The 23023-nt window shown below is 40.7% G+C and overlaps 1 protein-coding gene across 1 annotated transcript in view; it reads left to right on the top strand.

The window, feature by feature from the left end:
• Positions 1–23023, top strand: part of LOC124787095 (sphingomyelin phosphodiesterase 4) — a 205221-nt gene that overhangs the window by 19994 nt on the left and 162204 nt on the right. The window contains exon 4 of the mRNA XM_047254312.1: positions 3041–3266. Coding sequence (XP_047110268.1) covers positions 3041–3266 — 226 coding nt within the window. The remainder of the gene's footprint in view (positions 1–3040; positions 3267–23023) is intronic.

Genomic DNA, 23023 nt, shown 5'->3' with positions numbered 1-23023 from the left:
GGAAACCACATCCTTCATATTTCATCATTGCTAAATTGAGAACATTAATTGGATTCCACATTACTGTGAAACAGGATGGAAAAAAGGTATGCCTTACAGAAGTACAGTAAATATTAATTCAGCTTTATTTGTATTGTCAGTACTTACCAATACTGCAAAAAGCAGCTGATAATTTGTAATAGATGTTACTTCAGTGGCTAATTCAAGAGAATAGTAACTGTGTCCTTTAGTGTCAGAAAAACGATCAGCGAACGGTAACCTGAAATGTTGTTTACAAATTACAATTGGGTTGCGTTGTGTTTCCAGTTTACAAATGTATTGCCGACCTTGGCTGTGTGTGTGCCTAGTTGCGCATGCGCAGTTCCTACTGTGCCAATAGGGGTGTACACTTTTAATGCTGCCTGGCAAGCTATGAATTTGGCAATTTTCAACTTTTTTTTTAAATACTTGCAGCTGCTAAGGCAGCTAAAATTTTGACAGTGCATTTCATTTGTTATCTTCTTCTTCTGTAAAAAATTTGAAGGTAGGTTTCAAGAAGTCTTATTGGACCATTCCCTTGTTAGTCTACTGAATGAAACAATTCCATCTGTGTGTAGGAGAGCAGTGTAGGTGTTAGCCGACTAGTATAATCTAAGAATTTATGAAGAACCTCTACCCACTTTTGGATAGAGCATCACAAAAGTTATGTGACACGTTACCATTATCAAGAAACCGAAAGGAAGTCAGAAAAAGCTTGTGCAAATGCTCACTGAGAAAAAGATTTGTTATTAGCCTACAGAAATTAAGGAAGTGATTTACATACATATGGTGGAGAAGATGGATACTGATCTGCAATTTGAGATCATAACCAGTTTAACATTCACATGACTTTCTTACAGTCCACTTGTTTAAAGTCTCAGAATTGCCTCTGTGTGAGACCCACCACGTTAGCTGAGAGCGCTAATGCGCTGCTTCCTGGACTTAGGTTGGTGCGCCGGCCCCGGATCAATTCCGCATGCTGGATTAACAAGGGCCGGTGTGCCGGCTAGCATGCATGTGGTTTTTAGGTACTCTTCCACATTCCACTAGGTGAATACCAGGTTGGTCCCCACATTCTGCCTCAGTTACACAACTCGCAGACACTTGCAGCACGTTCGCACTATTTCATGAGTTACACTAGACGCAGACAGCTGGGGTACACCGATTCCATCCCGGGGGGTACAGAGTGGCTGGAGGAAGGGCATCCAGTCACCCCTTTGAATTAACCATGCCAAATCCGATGGTAACAGTGCCGATCCTGCGCAAACTGTGGGACAAAGGCTCATGCAGAAGAAGAATAATAAGAAGAAGAATTGAATCATTTTTTTCCGGTTGGAAACAATATTTTTAGTTCATACAGCACTGAATCTGCTGTCTGTGAAAAAAAAGTCGTGCTTTTGGCATATTATTGTACATTAACAAGGAAATTACCTGTTAATTTCATCACTGAAATATTTGTAGATTATCTTAAAAGGCTAATATAACAATTTCAGGCAATTTTGATGAGAAATTAGCCAGAACATTTACAGGAAATAAGTTTCCTGGTACATCAGGTAAACTCTTGCAAAGCAGTTACTACAGAATGAAAAGACTATCTGCAACATGAGTCATCATGAGAAGCATTCTTTTAATACCAGCAGCAGTTGATGGTGTTAATTACTGTCAGGGTCTCACTTCTATGAAAGAACCATTGTATTTTTAGACACGACATGCTGAAATCTACATTATATCCAAGGGGTAGCAAGCTCTTAGAAAATTATTCAAGATATCTTTGAAGGCTAACTCAGTCATATGCCACATGTAGTTGCAGATTCCATTTTCAGTAGACTACCAGCAAAACTGAAAGATATCTTAAAATCTAAGTTGAAAGCCATCCTTGTGGTGTACCACTTCTATTCTTTACAGGAATATCTCACAGTAGTTAAAAACCTCCCACTGCATTTTGCTACTTAGTTATACTGACTGTTTGAGATGCATTGTTGTGGTTTATCATCTTTTAATTTTTTGGTAACACGCTATGAACTGAAGTAGTGACTTGTACAATGGTAGTCGCTTTGGATCACACTGTTCCTGAGTAAAAAAATTGATAAGAAATAATAGAATAAGACAAAATTGGCCTGTATTGACATTCTCAAAAATAGTTGCTTGCGAGATACTGACAAATATTCTCAGAGTGGAAATACAAAATCCGTCTAAGGAAGTGTAAAGACACCTATCATATCTGCATAATGGAGGCAACATCTGTGATGTGGAGGAAAGTAGAGTAGTGCCACCTCTCTAAATGCCTCTGTGAGCACATCTTCTGCTATTATGAGAACAAAGAACTCATAACAGTTAAGTTCATCTGCTCATTAAAACTGATTTCTACAGGAAGTATTTGTGAGGTTAAGTTGCAAGATCTCATATGGGCCAGTGCTGCATCTTCCTGTTTAATATCCACAGTATGTTTCACTAGCACATTGACGAATAAAAATTTTACATCAAAGCCTGTTTTTAATTTTAAAAGTGTGTCATGGCCCTACCCTTTGTACTCATTGTGAAGTATGCAGGAACGACTAAGAATCTGTAGCTAATTCTGCATGTCTAAAGTATAAACATTTACATAATTTAAGGAATTCGATAATAATGCAGGCTTTTCAATCTGAAAGCTTGCAACATCCCCAGTCAGGTTTATGTGCCTGTCAATGACTCAGCACCTCTACTATTTGGTGAGTTGTTACTTTTACTCCTTAAGTTATTTATATTTCACTAAGGACTTTCCAAACACACAGATATCAGTTTAAGTATACTTGAAGTGTTCTTTAAGGGAATTTAATTATAACTGTATATTCCATTGTTCATTTCATTCACTCAGACTCAGTCTAGTAGCCAACTATTCAAACTGAAGTTTATAATATTTGTTGGCGTTACCTAGGGAAGAAAAACCTTAAGTAAATAACGAACTTTGTATTCCTGTACCATAACATTTTGAGACATCTCTGAATGTTGTTAATTTTCTTGTATGTTACTTAACAATTGTAAGATCCATTTGAACTCTACATGACTCATTTCGCTACACATTTGGTAGACCCATGGCTCCAGCTGCGGCGACCACCAGAAGCGAGTGAAGGCTTTTGGGATTCTGTTTACATTATGTTAGCTGAAGAATATCTATCACATTTTCTGCCTTGTGCACCAGGTGCACAGGTGCGTCCACATGTGCCAGGTCCTGCATTGGCAGTACCGTTGGTGCGACATACTCCAGTGAGGTAATCCCTTTGGCAAGTTCTCGGTAGTACACATATACATTGTTTCTTCTAGTACAACAGAATTGTTTTCATATATTAATGGTTTTGTTCAGGACGTGAGTGATCACTTAACAAAAGTTATCATATTGAACTATTCAGTAATATTAAATTAATTTTCTCTAAGTGGGTTTCCCATTTTTGTCTGTGTTGCTGGATTGTATCTTTCAGAGTGTATGTTTTCAGCTCCTGTCCCATACCTTCACTCTTCTGCATCCCATAGACAACTGAACAGCAAAAGTTGACTATGGCCATTATAAAACTGAAAAATTGTTTGGTGATGATAGATTACCAAAAGGAGGTATTGCGATACCATGTAGTTAGGTATAAGTATGTAGAAGCAACTAGTTTGTGAACAAACCTATTTCCCATTTCCCCTTGTCAAACCACCCCACAATCCATCTACAAGGGAGTCCCCCTCTCATTATCCAATATCACCCTAATGTAACCAGTAGCATCCTAACTTAACTGCAGTCTCCACCAGATCTTTGACTGCCTGGAATGAGGAACATGTTTCTCTTCTCACAATTCCACCAAATTCTCCCAGAGTGGTATTCCAACACCCCCCACCCAATCAACGTAATATCATGGTCCATCCACGTGCCACACCTGCTCGCAATCCCTTCTCTATAGAAGATCTGTCTTGGGTCTATCCACCTAGCACATCCTATTCCATTCCTGTCACAGGCATATCCCATTCTATCAGATTTAAGTCCACTGGTGAAAGGTAATGCATGTTGGTAGCTGCCCAAATAAGATGTGCGTCCTTTGTGCCCCACAATTTACATTATTTTGATTGTGATAAAATAATGCTCCAGTGTTCGTCTTTGGCACATTGTTGTAGAAGTTATCATAGTTTCAGCTAAGTAAAAAAAAAGGCAAATGTAATTTGCAGATTAATTTACATAAACAAGTTGACTTTCAAATTTTCCTTTCCGTGAAACTGCATGTGCCAGATTCAGGTCTCTCTCTCTCTCTCTCTCTCTCTCTCTCTCTCTCAAATTTTCATAAGCTGTGATTGCTGTTTACTTAAGCAATTTCATAGTAAATTGTCATTTGTGATTTAGTTGCTGTAATGCATATTATAACTAATGTTACATCTAGTTTTTCCTTAAAAGGAGTTTATATTATCTGCACTTATCATAAAGTAATACAATTTTGTTAGTGACTATCACCTCATAAAAGCTTCAGGAAACTAGTAACTTTGATCCTAGGTTTGTTGCTTATGCATTTTGCTTACCATCAAACTGCTTTAGTTCTTAAAGGAAGTTATTAATATTTTTTGCTTAACAGATTAAAAGAAAATCAATAGGGTTATTTTATACATTTTTACAACTCTTTAAAACATTGCACTAGCCACAATGCAGCTTCACTGTGAATGCTGTTCTTGAATCCAGGGTAGGTTATTTGACATTCATAAGCAGCAGGAAATCACCATGACTGCTGTCCAATAATTAGAAGCTCCTGCAAATGGGTCTAGTGGGAGTGATCGCAAGAGTTCTGTACCAAATATATACCAAAGATGTCTCACATGCTATCTGCTTGAGTGGATCCTGTTTCCTCTACAGATACATACAGGATATCCAGGTTCCTCTACAGATACATACAGGATATCCAGGTTCCTCTACAGATACATACAGGATATCCAGGTTCCTCTACAGTTACGTACAGGATATCCAGTTTCCTCTACAGTTACGTACAGGATATCCAGGTTCCTCTACAGTTACGTACAGGATATCCAGGTTCCCCTACAGTTACATACAGGATATCCAGTTTCCCCTACAGTTACATACAGGATATCCAGTTTCCCCTACAGTTACATACAGGATATCCAGTTTCCCCTACAGTTACATACAGGATATCCAGTTTCCTCTACAGTTACATACAGGGTCTGTCATCACTCATCCACTTGACTGTCAGTGACTTGTCTGTGGCAGGACTAGGCACCTGTACAAGGGAGATATGGACCAAGGAGAACTCAAGATGTTATACTGATCCCCCTAACCAATTACTTAAAGGAGCTGTCTTTCACTGAAACCAGAACTGAGCCTGTAAGACCCACTTCACCTGTTGAGAAACCTGCCATGTCCTATGTCAAGAGGAGGTAAATGCAGAAGGGTAGGGGTCTACGAGCCGTCAACACTTCAAATATATGGTGAATAATGATATCCCTTAGGGATATGATGGCAAGGGATGTGAAGGAACACTGATGGACTCTGTGTATATGCCTGTGGGCCTCATTCACCATTTTGAAGAAGCTGTTCCACCAGCCAGTCAGGAAACAGGGCAATCAACTGCAGATCTTGGCACACATGGGAACAAACAATGCCTGCCATCTGAGCTCTGAAGTCATACTTAAATCATTCCAGCAACTGGCAGAGAAGGTTGAGAAGACCAGCCTTGCACAGGGATGTGCAACAAAGCTCACTATTTGCAGCTTTGTCCCAGAACTGATTATGGCCTCCCAGTTCTAAGTGGAAGGATTCAGCCAGAGACAAAAGGTTCTGTGACAAGCTGGGATGAGACTTTCTGGACTTGCATCATGGTGTTGTGAACTGTTGGGTCCCACCTAAATGGGTCATGCATGCACTAAATATCAGAGGAGGCTACTGCCCAGGTAGCTGACTGCATTTGGGGTGCATACAGGTAGTTGTAGGGGACTTAGAAGTGATTCAAAGAAATGGCCCCTAAAGGTGAGAGTACTAAAACCCTTGTGCTTAACTGCTGAGTGCTGAGTGTCAGAATTTGAAGTACTCCTAAAAACTTTGGAGCTCCTTTTATACTAGGTACAGAAAGCTGGTAAAACCTGAAATTGATAGCAGCGAGGCATTTGGGGGAAGTTTAAGCGTGTATTGAAAGGGCAGACTAACAGTAAATGGGGATGGTGTATTTGTCACAATAGACAAGCAACTCAAATCCACTGAGATAGAAATGGAAACTGTGTGTGAGATTGTGTGGGCAATATGCAGTATCGAGAATGGACACAAACTTGTAATCAGATTCTTCTATCAGTCACTAGACTCACTTCCAGATAAAACACAAAACGTTTGAGAAAACCAAAGGTCAATAGTAAGTAAGTTCACCAATCATATCATCATCATTTAAGGAAGTGTTAATTGCCCAATAATCACTTTGAATAATTAAAGTTTTGGGAGTTTGAATAATTACAGTTTTGTGTGTGGTGAGCATGACAAGGCATTCTGCAAAAAATTTATAAATGCATTCTGTGAGAGAACATATTGTTCAGTGGCCCATTCATGATGGAAGCAAAAAACAGACTTGACCTCTTTGCGGATGTCCACATTGGATCTGCTGTCAGTGCACCTCTGCAAAGATGAGTGATATAAATATTAGTGTCAACGGTGTTGAGAAACAGTGATTACCAATGTACAAAGAGCCACTAAATCAAGTAGAAGAATTAACATTTTCAGCAAACTAGATAAAGAGGCAGTAGTGTCATATTTCAAAAAGGAACTTTAAGTATGTAGCTCTGGAGAGGAGCATGTAGAAGAATAGTTGGCAGTGCACTTGTATCTAGTAGAACAGTTAATGTTGAGAGGGACCCTTTGTGGTATAGTCACTGCAAATAAACTTCTAAAGAAATAGAGACTACCGCATGATAGATGTAAAACAAAGCATAGGGCTTTAGATAGAGAAATACTGAAAAAAACACATTTGACTGTCAAGAGGGCAATATGTGAAGCTTTCAGTGATTACCATAACAGAACATTATGGAAGGATCTGTCGCAAAACCCAAAGAAATTTTGTCATATTTAAAGGCTGTTAGTGGTACCAAAGTTAGTGTCCATACACTAATGGATGAAACAGTGGCTGAAAATGAGGGTAGCAAAGCAAAGACAAAAATACTGAACTCGGTTTTCAAATATTCCTTTACAAATGAAAACCCGGGAGTCTTTTCTCACCTCCACTCTTGCACCACTGCGAAGGTGAGTGACGTAAGTATTAGTGTCAATGGCATTGAGAAGCAGCTAAAATCTGTAAAATTGAACAAAGTCCAAGCCCCTGCACTGAAGTTGTGGCCGAGTTAGCCCTTGTTTTAACTATAATCTACCATAGATTGCTTGAACAAAAAACTGTGCCCAGCAATTGGAATAAAACACAGGTCACAACCGTCTACAAGAAGGGTAGCAGAAATGATTGAAAAAACTACCGTTCAATATTGTTGACATAGATTTGTAGTAGTATCTTGGAACATATTCTGAGCTTGGGCATAATGAAGTATCTAGAACAGAATGACCTCTTCCATGCCAACCAGCATGGGTTCCAGAATTATCAGTCATGTGAAATTCAACTCGCACTTCCTCAAGTGCCTTACTGAAATTTTTGTATCAAGGTAGTGCAATATTTCTGTTTCTGAAAAGTATTTAACTCAGTACCACATCTATGCTTATTATCAAAAATATGATCATATTTGGGTATTAAGTGAAATTTGTGACTGGATTGAGAATTTTTTGGTAGGGAGGATGCAGTATGTTATCTTGGATCAAGAGTCATCGACAGGGGTAGAAGTAACTTCAAATGTGCCCAGGGAACTATTTGGGGATCCTTGGTGTTTATGTTGTATGTTAATGATCTTGCAGGCAATATTAATTGTAACCTAAGGTTTTTTGCAGATGATGTAATTATCTATAATGAAGTACTGTTTGAAAAAAAAACTGTAAGTATGAATATTCACTTGGCTCCTCATAAGATTTCAGTGTTTTGCAAAGATCAACAACTCACTTTTAATGTTCAAAAATATAAAATTGTGCTCTTTGCTGAAAATAAAACTGTGGTACCAAATGACTAAAATATCGATGAGTCGCAGTGGACTGGTCATCTCAAATACCTGGGTGTAACACTTTGTAAAGATGCAAAATGTAACAACCACATAGACTCAGTCATAGGTAAAGCAGGTGGCAGACTTCGAGTTATTGATAGAATATTAGGAAAATGCAGGCAGTCTACAAAGCAGATTGCTTTCAAACCATATACAGTAAAGGGCAGCATGAGAGGTCGAGGTCACAGGTTTGTCTTGCATGTGGGAGAGCATCACAGAGATGCCAAAAGAAATGAATTGGCAGATGCTTGAAGTAGACGCAAACTATCCTTAGCAAGCCTGCTTACAAAATTTCAAGAACTTGCTTTAAATGTTGACTTGACCAATATATTGCAACCCCCTACACATCACTTCCATAGCGATCGTGATGATAAGATTAAATTAACTACAGTGCACACAGAGAATTTTAAATAAACGTGCTACCCATGATATTTGTGTGAATGAATTGGGAAGAAATCCTATTAACTGGTACAGTGGGAAGTACCCTTCGCAGTGCACTTCATTACTTCACTGATTTGCAGAATGTGAATGTAGATATAAATGCATATGAAAGCAATCCTGTCGTATACAGATTTTACTGCAACTTCTGTATGTGAGCTTGACCACTAGCACCATCACCTGAATGAAAGGATACAGCCAAACTATGGCCAACAGCATTATTGATTGTCCAGTTACAGAACATGCTGCAGAGCACAATGTGCTTGACTTTATTGCCTGCTTCACAACCCACACAATCTGAATGACCTCCACCCTTGAAATACTAATTTCTCTTAAATCACGAAGATGGGAACTGTACCTTTGACAAACTCTTTGATACCATAGTCCTTCTGGCCTCAGTTTCCACTAGCCCCTATCCCCCACCCCACCTTCTCTCATGTCCCTGCACTAACTCCATTCATCTACATTAACACTTTTTTCATTTTCTCTATCGGAGTCACCGATTGCCAATCCACCCCTCTACTTTCTGCTTTGTGCACCTTCTGGCTTGCTCCTCGCAGCAATCACCTCTTCTTTTCCTCCACCTCTTGAAATGCGACAAGTTTCAAACAACTTAACGTTCTGCGAACAACCCTAAATTTTTTTATTATGTGCTAAATTGCAATGTCTACATTTGTTTGTCAAATTTTCCCATTCTTGAAGTATTTTAAATTCTTGTTGTTATATTTATAAAGTTATCAATCTCAACCATTGTGTGGAATTGGTTTTGCATGAAGTTCGCTAGCTCACAAGATCTCCTGATTTGAAGATTTCGTAAGTTCTTCACTGTGCAATCTAAAAGTCAGACTTTAATCTTCAGACCCAACCATCTAACTAGATTTGTTGCCCAGTTTTTGCAGATTCTGTGAAAGTAATTAGTTTCTCTCAGCATTATGTATTTTAAAAGTTACTAGTCAAATAAGATCAGACCTGGGACATCACCCTTCATTATTTCATGCCTTATTTCTAAAATTGCTTTCAATAATATTGCAGTGTCAAGTTTTCCAAGTGTGATAGTGGTTTTAGATTTGCCCTACCCTGTATTTTAAGGGACATAGTCTATATTTTAACTTTTGTTAATTATTAGTAAATGGCAGCAGTATTATAATATTGGGTATACTATTGTGGATTAACTTAGGATAGCAAAGAATTGGTGAAACATTTTATAGCTACATACAAAAATACAAATCGTTTTGTGCATGAAACTGTTACTCGTAAGAATCTCATTTGATTGACTTTATATTATAAGTGGTGAACAAAAAGTTTCTGTTTGAAGGCTGTACAGTCCAGAATAGGTTCACCAATCAGGTAAAATTGCCATGGGCATTGAGGCAGTCATCCCACCATTGCACCAGGTTGAAGATACCCATTTCTTAAAACATCATGTCCTGCTGCATGAAGAAGTCCGTACGTAACTGGCAGCTGCACATCGTCAGGCAACAGGAGTCGTTGACCCTTCATGGCCTTTATGGGCCCAAAGGCATAATAAATAATTGCATGGAGAGAGGTCAGACTATAGGGCGGGTGCTCAGTTGTCTCCCACTTGAGTAGGCATAATTCCGGCATTACATTTTTGATAAGGGGATGTACATTATCATGAAACAGCAGCACCATTCTGTAACAGTGGTTTTCAACAGATCTGCTGTCCCATAAACATTCTTCATTTTCTGGAGGATGTCATCCGGATTTGGTCCCTTGGATGCCAAGGAAAGAATAGCAGTATGTTGGTCCTGTTTTGGTGCATTTAGTAATAATGTCGCCATAGGTTATATTTCCACATTTACTGCATACACGTCAGAAAGACATGAATGCCACACTAATCCCTTCCTTAGATTTTGGTGCTTGTATACCTGCGTCAGGGTTTAGCTACATTGCAGCAGTGCTCTCAAATGGGACCTTTTTGATTGCTTCTTATATTTACTTTTTCATATTATGTTTCAAATTACCATTTACCTGTAAATAACAACAAAAACCATGAAGTAGTTAATCTTCTATTCCCACAAGACAACTCCACATGACGATGGACAAGACAGTAGAAAAAACTTATTGTAGTGGGTACACTAGCCACAGACTGGCTCACAATAATAACCCAATAAAACACGTACAGAGGTAAATATGTAACTGTGTTAGAGCTGGCTGCACATGTCTCTCAAAGCTGTTGGCCAGCTGGTAGAGTACACGGATGAGAGGCTATGTGCATGTCCACGTGTGGTGGCTTTTGTTGCTTCAAACTTCTGACTGCACCTGCCGCTTCTATGGTGTGCCTTACAGCTGTGCGCCTCAGTCTCGGATGTGAATCTATGCATGTCACTACACCACTCTCCCCTTTGGGTGGGTGGGGACATACTGTTACTGATTCCTAGGACAAGCTGTGGTCGGCCCCATGTGGAGACAGCATCTATGTACATGGAGGCCTTAGCAGCTAGAGGTGCAAGAAACCCACAGTCGGTGGAGTCTGGAGGCACAGGTGAAAGTGGCCAGCATGAGGAGAGCCCTGACACTTCCCTATTGGAGCATGAGATGATAGAACTGGCGACAGGCAGTCTTAAGTTGGAGCCCATGACAATGTCCAGCGTCAGTGCATAAGGGAGAGGTCACAGAGCTGCTGGCTAAGGCTGCTCTTGTGACATTTGACTGGTGAGGGATATGCACTTTGGTTGGAGCACCACCAGAGCTGTTGCTGGAGCTTGCATAGACATAGGCTCTTCATGTGGAGGTACTGCTGCAGGTGGAAGAGGAGGCTGCAACCCTTGCAGGTAGGTGACACCCAGCAACTAGTGGTGTGGCCAGGACAGGGAGATGGGTGCTCACCCAGATGTGGAGTTGATTTCAATGGTACTGGACCTCCCAGACCACTCTCTGTAGAGTATAGACACAGCGGCCATTTTGGCGCATGGTGACTGCGATATCCAGTGGGTCACCGACCAAAACTATGCACCTAGACTGCCATCCCTGCCATAAAACCCAATACACCAGAACACGATGGTGGACAAGATCCAGGATGGAGGAAATGGAGCAGTGTCCTTGGCTAGAGCCTGTGGAGGATCTCTGCTGGGTTATGGGAACCAATAGGAAATGTGTGCAAGGCTGTCAGAGGAATTTAATACCCCTTTGGCAGGAGAGTCTTGCAGATATTTTTTCATCTTAGCCGTAAAAGTGTGAACCATGGGCTCGGCCTACCTGTTGGATTCTGGGTGAAAGGGAGTGGAGTGAACATGGTGAATCCTGACCACACATAGAATTCATGAAATGCCTGAGATAGGAAGTGGCTTCATTATTAGAAACAGAGGTAACCAGAATACCTTCCACAGAATAAATTGTGGAGAGAGCTTGAATAGCGACTTCAGTTGTGACAGGAACACCGAACCATGTATGGAAAATGCGTGAAAATGACAATCAGCCGGAACAGATTCAGAAATAGACCTGCAAAATCGACATGGATGTGTTCCCAGGGTTGGATTGCTGGAGGTCATGTAGAGAATGGTGTTCTGGGAGCCTTGTTGACTAGCACACTGGGGACATACAGCAGCCAAGCTCTGAGACATCTGCATTCCAATGGGGTAGGGATCAGTCCCATGCCATACTGCGAGGCATCTGGAGTCAAAACTGGCGGTTCGTTAGGATCGATGGTAGCTAGACACGGAGGTGTCCCTTCAGCATGGTGAAGACCCAGTTGCATACTGGAGACCAGAAAAAGGGAACACCTTTGCATTGAAGGAGTTGCAGTAGGTGTACAATGGTGGACACCCTAGGAATGAACAGATGGTAATGGGCAATTTTCCTATTGAGTAGCATCATGGTTACTGGCTGTGGCAGAGATGTCGAAAATTTACTGTCCGAACTCGACCTCTGCCTCTTAAATACTGGGGTCACCACACATTTCAGTGTGGCTCATGGTAGTTACTCAGCCATTGATTTATCAATTTGTAGCCAGGACTTCCCCATCTCTCCACTGCAGAGCACATGACGACCTGTGTGGTAGTGACACTTCCCCATCTTCCTGTCACTCCCCTGGCATCATGCCCACAGTTGCCTACCCAGATGGGCTTTAAACTAGGCAGACTGGGTTGCCTTCACCTCTGCTTTCACCGTTGAATCTCCCCCACGTGGTGCCATCGATGTTGTGGTTGAACAAGTCATTACAACTATATTTTGTGCTGCGGAAAATCCGATCTCCCCCCCCCCCCCCCCCCCCCCCCTAAGGTCCAAGGGTTAGAATAGGCCCATGGTGTTCCTGCCTGTCATAAGAGGAGACTAAAATGAGTCTCCAACGTTTCGACTTTTCTGTGATGGTCCACTCTCAGATTTGACCTGCACCTTTTCCAAATTTTTGTTTATACTGTGTGCCAATTGGGGAATGACGCCTTACATGGTGTTTTTTATTTGTCCATTGTGCCCCCAGATCTTGCATGCTCTTTATTGTTGTGTAGCGGGCTTTGCACCCAACGTCTTATGGATTACCTACTTCTCGTCTCCTGCTTCGACCCATCCTTCGCGCCCACGACAGTTCTGGACCATTTTGGCACCCAAAATCCAGCGTGATAGCCAGTCCGTCGTGATGGGTTGTCATGTACCCTCTTGGTGGTAGCCCCCTGACAACACAGAGATCTCACTGCTGACGCCAGAGCTGAGACCTCCCCACGTATGCCAAGGACTAGATGCCCTTCCTTTCTGGGGCACCAGGACTCTTGGCATAGGCCATCCCACCAGGTGGCCCTTGCTGAGGCTGGGTGGTGCCCTTGGGGAGAGCCCCTGGTTGCAGTGGGTGGCATCAGCGCTGATGATGCGCAATGAAACGGGTTAAATTGAATGAAGCTGGTGGTTGCTCAGCCCCAGAAGTCTCAAAGCAAGTAAGGAATGATTTTGATGCTGTGACCTACAATTCCTGATCGTTCCCCTCCCTGGCCACACCTTGGGAGGACTGTAGGGCGACCAGGTCTCGCAAGCCATATTCACCTCAGTACCTAGTTTGCAGCAGGACTGATGAAGCGACCTTTCAGGAACAAAGCTCCAGTTTTTTGTCGACCATCTTGAAGGTAGGTTTGGGGAAGTGCTAGCGTTGTCCAAAATGTGCAGCAGATCGATTTTGATCCAAACGGTCTCACCAACCCAGTCGCGGCTGTTGCTCGCTTGTGACAAGCTGGGTGACATCCCTGTCCCGATTACACCCCATAACAGCCTTAACAAGGTCCAGATTATTATTTTCCATCGCAACCTCCTTTTGCAGTCGGATGAGGAGCTACACGCCAACTTAGAGAGACGGGGTGTCCACCTGGTCTGGTGTGTGCATCGGGGACCCAAAGACAACAGGGTTGCTACCGGTGCCCTCATCTTGGCTTTTGAGGGTGCCTTGTTATCTGAAAAAGTCAAGGTGATGGTTTACTCTTGTGACGTGAAACCATACGTACCTACTCCTATGCGGTGCTTCAAGTGCTGGATGTTCGGCCACATGTCATCTCGCTGTACCTCTAGTGCTACATGCAGGGGTTGCAGTCATCCTCTGCACCCAGGTGCTCCGTGTGTGTCTCCTTCCACTACTGTCGACCGCGGGAAGCACCACTCGCCCTGCTCACCTTACTGCACTGTTCTCCATAGGGAGCGGCATATAATGGAGATAAAAACCCTGGACAGTCTCACCTATCAAGATGCAAAGAGGAAATACGAACAACTTCATCCTGTTCAAATGACTACATCATATGCTGTGACTGTGACTTCATCGTCCCCATTGGTGACAGCTGTCCCTGTGTTTGTTAAACCTCCAGTAGGCTCCCAGGGCCGCCCCGACTCTTCCACCCACGTCCGTGATGGGGGACACTGCTTCTTATGGTGCTCCCAAGGTACTTCCTTTGAGAGACATACCCCCAAAATTGATGAGGATATCGGACCCGGCAAGAAACCTGGCTAGAACCCACTGGAGGTGGACAGCTACTGCCCCATTAGCCTCACCAATGTTCTGTGCAAGTTGCTCGAACGCATGGTGAGCCGGAAGTTGAGTTGGCTACTTGAGTCTCGGGGCCTTCTGGCTCCGTCTCAGGGTGGGTTCCATAAGGGCCACTCTGCCACCAATAATCTGGTCTGCCTGGAGTCTGCCAACCGTACGGCATTTGCCTGCTGTCAGTATCTGGTTGCCATCTTTTTCGACATGCGGAAGGCATACGACACAAAATGGCAGCATCACATTCTCACCATGCGTAATGGGTGGGGTCTTAGGGGCCCGCTCCCGATTCTTATTCAAAATTTTCTGTCGCTTCGTTCCTTCCGCATGCAAGTTGGTCCCTCCCATAGTTCCTCCCAAGTCCAGGTAGAAGCCAAACACATGATACTTAGTGCAGGCAATAATGATCTAGCAGTCAATTTGGTCTGTACCAGGCATGTCTACAGCATCAAAGGGTTGAAAGATGCTGAAAAAGAAGTGCTACACATAGATGATAGGAATTTACTATGTAAAAAAGGTATAGACATTTTGTGTAAAAAAGAAAAGGAAAAAAAAGAAAGTGTGTACAGTGAACATAGGAAAAAATGTGTGTTGGCATTTTCAGGAAGAAGGCTTCAGCTTAAAGCTTACTGTGTAATAGTAAATTTTTTTTTTTTTTTTTTTTTTTTGCCTGTCTGCAACTCGGAGTGTCATCTTTAAGGTGTGTATCAATCTATCCTTTTCATAATTGTTGATATTCCAAGCTGGATTTTCCATTGTTCACTTAAGTGTATTGTTTATTTTTTAGATTTCGAGTCATTCAATCGTATTACAAAATGTTTTTTTCCTTCTTTCTGAAAATGCCAACACACATTTTTTTCCTACGTTCACTGTCCACACTTATTGTTTTACACAAAATGTCTATACCTTTTTACATAATAAATTCCTCACTTCTATGTGTAGCACTTCTTTTTCAGCTTCCTTCAACCCTTTGGTGCTGTACACATGCCTGGTACAGACCAAATTGACTGCTAGATCACTATTGCCTGCACTAAGTATCATGTGTTTGGCTTGCCCCTGGGCGAGATTTACCAGACGGGCCTGCCTTGCCCTGCACTGAACATTTCTGGGGTATTTTATGTGATGCCTTATTATCTCTCTCCAAGATAAGTCACCACTGAGAAGAATGTTATTTTATATTTAAAAATTAGTTTCTGACTCTGAAACATCTCTGCAAATTTATGGTTGCTACGGATCCATAGAGATGTAAATATGGGTTTTTCTTCAATAGTGTGATTCAGTTTTGGTAGCCCAGTCCAAAAGTTACTGTTACTTTCAGATTCTTTGGATTTGAAAGAACTACCAATTATATCTCTTGTTGAAACTTAATGCTCTAAGATTATACCAACTGGTAAAGACAGCATAGGACTGTTGCTTTCAGAATTGTGGAGTGGTTATCACTTATGTCAACTTTGAATATACCCTGTACACCATAAGAATAAACCTGATGTAAACAGGATGATTTGTGTTCTTTCATGTCTGTTTGAATCACAATGGATTTTGTTTCACATGGAGCAGAGGCCAAGTTGTGTCCAGAGCAGTGAAGTACGGCCATAAGGATATGTTTTCTGCTGTGTTATATGCATGGAGACTGAGCCATATACGGGACAGCAGCTTTACCAGTGCATTTAACTTGGACAGCACTGGTCAGCCAGCTGTTCCAACAAACCTGGAGTGATGTGAGCAGTTGCAGTTCAGAAGTAAAAAGAGATGAGCAAAGAAACAATACAGCTTCAAATCTAATTTAATTTTTAAAGAGAGTGAATAATATTCTGCAAAACTCCAGCACTACCACACACTTCTTACGTGACCAGACAGAAAGCATGAAATGCTCTCTTTCTCATCTAACAAAGTATTCCAATTACAAACAAGAGTGACGAAAATTCCTAACTTAAACACGTGATAAAGGAATACAAACGTCTCAAAAATGAGATCGACAGGAAGGGAAAAATGGCTAAGCAGGGATGGCTAGAGGACAAATGTAAGGATGTAGAGGCTTCTCTCACTAGGGGTAAGATAGATACTGCCTGCAGGAAAATTAAAGAGACCTTTGGAAATAAGAGAACCACATGTATGAACATCAAGAGCTCAGATGGAAACCCAATTCTAAGCAAAGAAGAGAAAGCAGAAAGGTGGAAGGAGTATATAGAGGGTCTATACAAGGGCGATGCACTTGAGGACAATATTATGGAAATGGAAGAGGATGTAGATGAAGATGAAATGGGAGATACGATACTGCGTGAAGAGTTTGACAGAGCACTGAAGGACCTGAGTCGAAACAAGGCCCCCGGAGTAGACAACATTCCATTGGAACTACTGACGGCCTTGGGAGAGCCAGTCCTGACAAAACTCTACTATCTGGTGAGCAAGATGTATGAAACAGGCGAAATACCCTCAGACTTCAAGAAGAATATAATAATTCCAATCCCAAAGAAAGCAGGTGTTGACAGATGTGAAAATTACAGAACTATCAGTTTAATAAGCCACAGCTGCAAAGTACTAACACGAATTCTTTACAGACGAATGGAAAAACTAGTAGAAGCTGACCTCGGGGAAGATCAGTTTGGATTCTGTAGAAATACTGGAACACGTGAGGCAATACTGACCTTACGACTTATCTTAGAAGAAAGATTAAGGAAAGGCAAACCTACGTTTCTAGCATTTGTAGACTTAGAGAAAGCTTTTGACAATGTTGACTGGAATACTCTCTTTCAAATTCTAAAGGTGGCAGGGGTAAAATACAGGGAGCGAAAGGCTATTTACAACTTGTACAGAAACCAGATGGCAGTTATAAGAGTTGAGGGACATGAAAGGGAAGCAGTGGTTGGGAAGGGAGTAAGACAGGGTTGTAGCCTCTCCCCGATGTTATTCAATCTCTATATTGAGCAAGCAGTAAAGGAAACAAAAGAAAAATTTGGAGTAGGTATTAAAATCCATGGAGAAGAAATAAAAACTTTGAGGTTCGCCGATGACATTGTAATTCTGTCAGAGACAGCAAAGGACTTGGAAGAGCAGTTGAACGGAATGGATGGTGTCTTGAAGGGGGGATATAAGATGAACATCAACAAAAGCAAAACGAGGATAATGGAATGTAGTCGAGTTAAGTCGGGTGATGCTGAGGGTATTAGATTAGGAAATGAGACACTTAAAGTAGTAAAGGAATTCTGCTATTTGGGGAGCAAAATAACTGATGATGGACGAAGTAGAGAGGATATAAAATGTAGACTGGCAATGGCAAGGAAAGCGTTTCTGAAGAAGAGAAATTTGTTAACATCGAGTATAGATTTAAGTGTCAGGAAGTTATTTCTGAAAGTATTTGTATGGAGTGTAGCCATGTATGGAAGTGAAACATGGACGGTAAATAGTTTGGACAAGAAGAGAATAGAAGCTTTTGAAATGTGGTGCTACAGAAGAATGCTGAAGATTAGATGGGTAGATCACATAACTAATGAGGAAGTATTGAATAGGATTGGGGAGAAGAGAAGTTTGTGGCACAACTTGACCAGAAGAAGGGATCGGTTGGTAGGACATGTTCTGAGGCATCAAGGGATCACCAATTTAGTATTTGAGGGCAGCGTGGAGGGTAAAAATCATAGGGGGAGGCCAAGAGATGAATACACTAAGCAGATTCAGAAGGATGTAGGTTGCAGTAGGTACTGGGAGATGAAGAAGCTTGCACAGGATAGAGTAGCATGGAGAGCTGCATCAAACCAGTCTCAGGACTGAAGACCACAACAACAACAACAATTTTTGTGAGTGAGTAATGTGTGATCCAAAAGCATACTGCTGGGATTTTACCATATTGTTGAATACTGAAGCCACTGAATGTGTTAATTACAGTCAGTCTTTTGGTAAACTCTTGACTCCTTCCTTATCCAAATCCAAGAAATACATTTCAGTTCCGGAACTGTCATCTGCTACATTGATAACAAGTCGATCAACAACAGAATCTAAAAAGCTAACCAGGCGCCGCATTTTCTCCTCTTTTTTTATGATGTTTCATTCTGTATCCCACCAACATTCGGCAGTGACATGAAAAAGCTGTGTGCATTAGTTCCAGTGCATCTGGCAGCTTACAGCCTTGTTATTCCTCGGGCCAAATCTCTTAACTTGGCTCCAGATCAGTTCTGTTGGGTTCACATTGCAATGGCACAGTGGCAAATGTAAAAATGCGGAATTTGTATGGCATAAAACAATGGGCATAGTCCAAATAGAGAGCATTTGGTTTCTCATTTTTGCCCTAAAAATTAAATTGTTATATTTTCTTAATTAAGCAACCTTTATTAACAATCTTTCATAAAATATTTAATATTAAGAATTTATATTGGAAATGAAAAAAGGAATTTTCCATGCAATATGTAATCAGAAATAAGACGTGTTATTCATAAGAAATGATGATGAATTTTACAATTATGAGTTATAGGTATTTCAGATTGAAAGGAAATAAATATGACTAAGGCGAGACATGAACCAGCGATAGATGAACTACAGTCGATTATCCATCTACTGCGCTGCCAATTCCACTATATATCCAACGTATATTACTAACTCATCTCAACTCAACTGAATACAGTCCCTCGTAAAACTCCAAAGCCTTTTTTTCTGTTAAGTTATCAAAAACATAAAGAACACACTTTCTCGGCACTTTTTAACCGTGTTCCATACGCATGTTTCACTACGGAACAAGAATCAGTTTCAGCCATTTTCATACTGCATATTAACAGCTCGACAATCGGAGCACAACAGTACAGAGACTGTGTCTGTACATGATTTTTGAAATAAAAGCTACATAGCTAAAGTAAGATTAAGAAAAACTTCCATGGCTGTTAATACATTAGAATATCTTAAAGTTTCATTTAACGTAACTTAGTAATAATGTATCTAATACATAAGTAGGACCTACTTCAAAGAGCGTAACAACACCATTGCATGTGTGTTATGGCATCTGACCAACCATCGCGTTTGTGTTTGTTCACATCAGGTTTCATCTTACGATGAACGGAGTGTAGTTTGTCCTCACTGAGCTCTTTCTCAGTGTAGCTACAGTGCCTTGTCATTTCCTTTGTGGAATGGATGGTGAAAAAAACACTGACGCCAGTCCTAATGAACATTGTATCATAAAGCAAAGTGGAATGCAGCAAAGCAAAATCACAACGAAGTATCCCAACAAATCTTAGCAACCAGAACTGTGAAAATCTACTGTGATATGGGGTGAAATTCTGATGTATGCTTAAACTTGTCAACAGCATTCAGGTGTCGAGGGGTGGCACATCTGCACCCCTCAACAGAGACCAGTGGTCATCGTGGAAGCCAGAGGTAATTTTTCAGTAACACTGAATGAAAACCGAGGGATCACATGTCCACTTTCCAAGAGCACCTGTAGGGCTGTGGAGCATGACCAGTTAGCTCGTCTAGGGCTGTCATAGGATTAATTATTCATTTTTCTTGAATTTTCCTTCTTTACATCTTTGTTCTTCATTTTCATTACCTTATTTTGTCACACTAACCCACATACCTTAAAAAAAAAATCACCTTCTAAAATTGATGTTACAGACAACACCAAAGGTAACATGCGCTATAATACTTATTTAAGTTAAGAGACAATATTGTGCCTTTTGATATACATGAGAAAATAATTGTGATATTTGAAGACTTTAGTGATTAATTTATTTCCTCCCTTTTCCCCTACTTCTTAGATGCGGAGAAAGTTGCCCATCTAAGTTGTCATTTGCATTTCACTTATCACAGAGTTAACATAATACACACTGTGAAAAATAGTTAATGAACATGTGCACCCAAAGAATTTGTAGGAAAATATTACCTTTAATCAGTGGATGGCAAACATATTAGAACATTTAGTCTGACCAAAAGTTACTATTAATTTTTCAACAACAAGATCTTTTCTCTCTGTAGCCTGATTTGCATTTGTAAATGCTAACTGCAAATTTGTATAATGGTAGATATGAGTTTAAAAAAGTTTGTATGGTATTGTTGGTTGATACAGATCACAGGGCATGGTCAGCCACTTGTTGGAAGGGACATTGTTCCTCCATGCTTATTCACCCCTTTCCATGCAGATATATGAGAATTGTCATGTATGTCTTTGTAGAGTGTAGGTGAGCGTAATGGGTGCATGTATAGTGTAGAATATGTTGGTGTTTGTATGATGATGATGATGATGGTGATGATGATGATGATGATGATGAAGACAGAAGAGCGTGAAACCCAGAGCCAGCACATAGCCCACATCTCTTGAATAGCACCAAGGGAGCCACCAAGCTTAATGACTGCATCCAATGGATGGACCACAATCAAAAGTGTCACATGCCCTCGTTTCATGAGAATTGCAGAGAGCTTCTGAATTTAATACAGGACATTGACACAAAGAATCATAAGGAATTATACGCTACCAACTCTCCTCTCCTCCTCTGCTGGCCAAATACAGGCAGTGAAAAGGAAAATGTCAGCCACTGCTAGGATTCAAAATGACTTACCTCTCAGATGAGTGCCACCACACATCCTTGTATTAACAATCTTGACTAAGGAGGTGGGTGAAGATATTGGTTCATGTGGGGAAAAAAGGCATGGTTTGTATGGGAAGGAAGGTGACTGTGGTGTAATTAAAAAATCTATGAATGTTGTTTGGGTTCTGCAAGTAAGTTTTACGAATACTGTAAACTGCAATTAGTGATCCCGGCAGTGTTTCGCAATTGCTAAATATATATAGAATTGGATAAACCTAATCTCCTTCTCCTCTCCCCTCTTTCTGTCCATCTCCTCTTCCTCCCTCTATCTCTCTACATTTCTTCCCTCCATCTCTCTCTGTCCATCTCCTCTTTCACCCTCTCATTATCCATCTTGTGCCACCATTCTGTCCATCTTCTCTTCGTCTCTCTCTGATCTTTAGCCTTGTTTATTGTTATTGCCAATGACTCATTGATTGGGAATTGACATTGCTTAGAATAAATGGGTAAATGGTTGGGATCATTGGTGCATGGAGTGTGAGACACCTCTTCTGTTCCTGGATCTGTGAGGATAACAGCTTCATTGACAGTATTTCACATAGTTTTAATCTGCAAACTTCAGATTTTTCAGATTCTGCAGTAGTTTTATAATCGTAAGCCAGTAAATCATAAATACAACTTTCCTGTTTGCCGTGAAAACTGACTGTGAGGAAGAAAACAAAACAGCACATAGTTGTGTAAACCATTTTTGTTTTAAATTATATATATGTGAGGCAAAATTTGTCTGACAGTTAAATGCCCCGCTATTGTAGCGAAAACTGACTCCAAGAAAGAAAACAAAACCACACATTTTCACACCACAGCATTTTCTTCTAAATACTTGTTAGAGTACCAAGTAAAAATTTCAAGTAAATAGCTCAAGAGCTCCTAGAGATACTTTCTAAGTTTGCCCTTTATATGTTCATCACTATCTTCCTTTCAAGGATTAGGCTATTACCTACTCTCGAACAAAATCATTCCCATCTTTTTCGAGGTCTTCGGATATCTCTTTTTCCCTTCAGCTTATAGTTCAGGATTTTCTGGGGAATACTGTGATCTGGCGCAAGGTGTTGTCTCCAATCTTCATGATATTTTTGAATTTTTTCATTTGTGTTGAAAATATTTAAGTCTGTTCTAATACATCCATTTTTAATCATGTCTCTTTTTGTGTAGCCCTTCATTTCTTTTAGGAACCTCATCACTGCTATTGGATCTCTCCCTTCCACCCTCCCCCCCCCCCCCCTCTCGCCCCCCCCCCCCTCTTCCAGCTTTCACTTCCATAGAATAACGCAGGAACCGTCATTATTTTATAGAATTTCATGATGCTCTCTTATTGTAGTTTATGGCCCAGTGTTTTGCTAATGATACCACAGACAGCTTGAAATTTGTGTATTTTATTTTCAATATCAGAGTCAAAATCAAAACTTACAGCACAGCATAAATAAAAGATGTGACACACTTGTTGTGAAACTGAATTATCGTAAACAGTTTTTGATCTGACTGGATGTTTTCCTCAGAATGTGGTTATTTTTGTTTTTATTGCTACAAATTTTAAAGTTTTACCTCTTTCATGTTTTGTTCCGCTGATATACTGATCTTTGGAGGTCATCTTCATTCTTTTGAATAATAATGATGTCATCAGCAAACAAAAGTACATTCAGGTATTCGTCATTTGTTATTTTAACTCCTTTATTTACTTTACATTTCCATCTGCGAAGAAAGAAGTCAGTCTAAATATTAAAAAGAGTAGGTGATATTCCACACCTTTATCTAACACATTGGTTCATAATTAATTCTTGTAATCTATTCCCACCTGTGTTTATTACAATGTGTGTAGTTTTGGAAAGATTTTTCACTACCTCTATAAGGTGAAAAGAATATTCCGCAGACAGACATAATCTTCCATAGGCTATCATGTCTTACACAG

Source organism: Schistocerca piceifrons, chromosome 1 (genome assembly GCF_021461385.2).
Source record: "Schistocerca piceifrons isolate TAMUIC-IGC-003096 chromosome 1, iqSchPice1.1, whole genome shotgun sequence".
Classification (NCBI taxonomy): domain Eukaryota; kingdom Metazoa; phylum Arthropoda; class Insecta; order Orthoptera; family Acrididae; genus Schistocerca; species Schistocerca piceifrons.
This window is presented reverse-complemented; position numbering and strand designations above follow the sequence as displayed.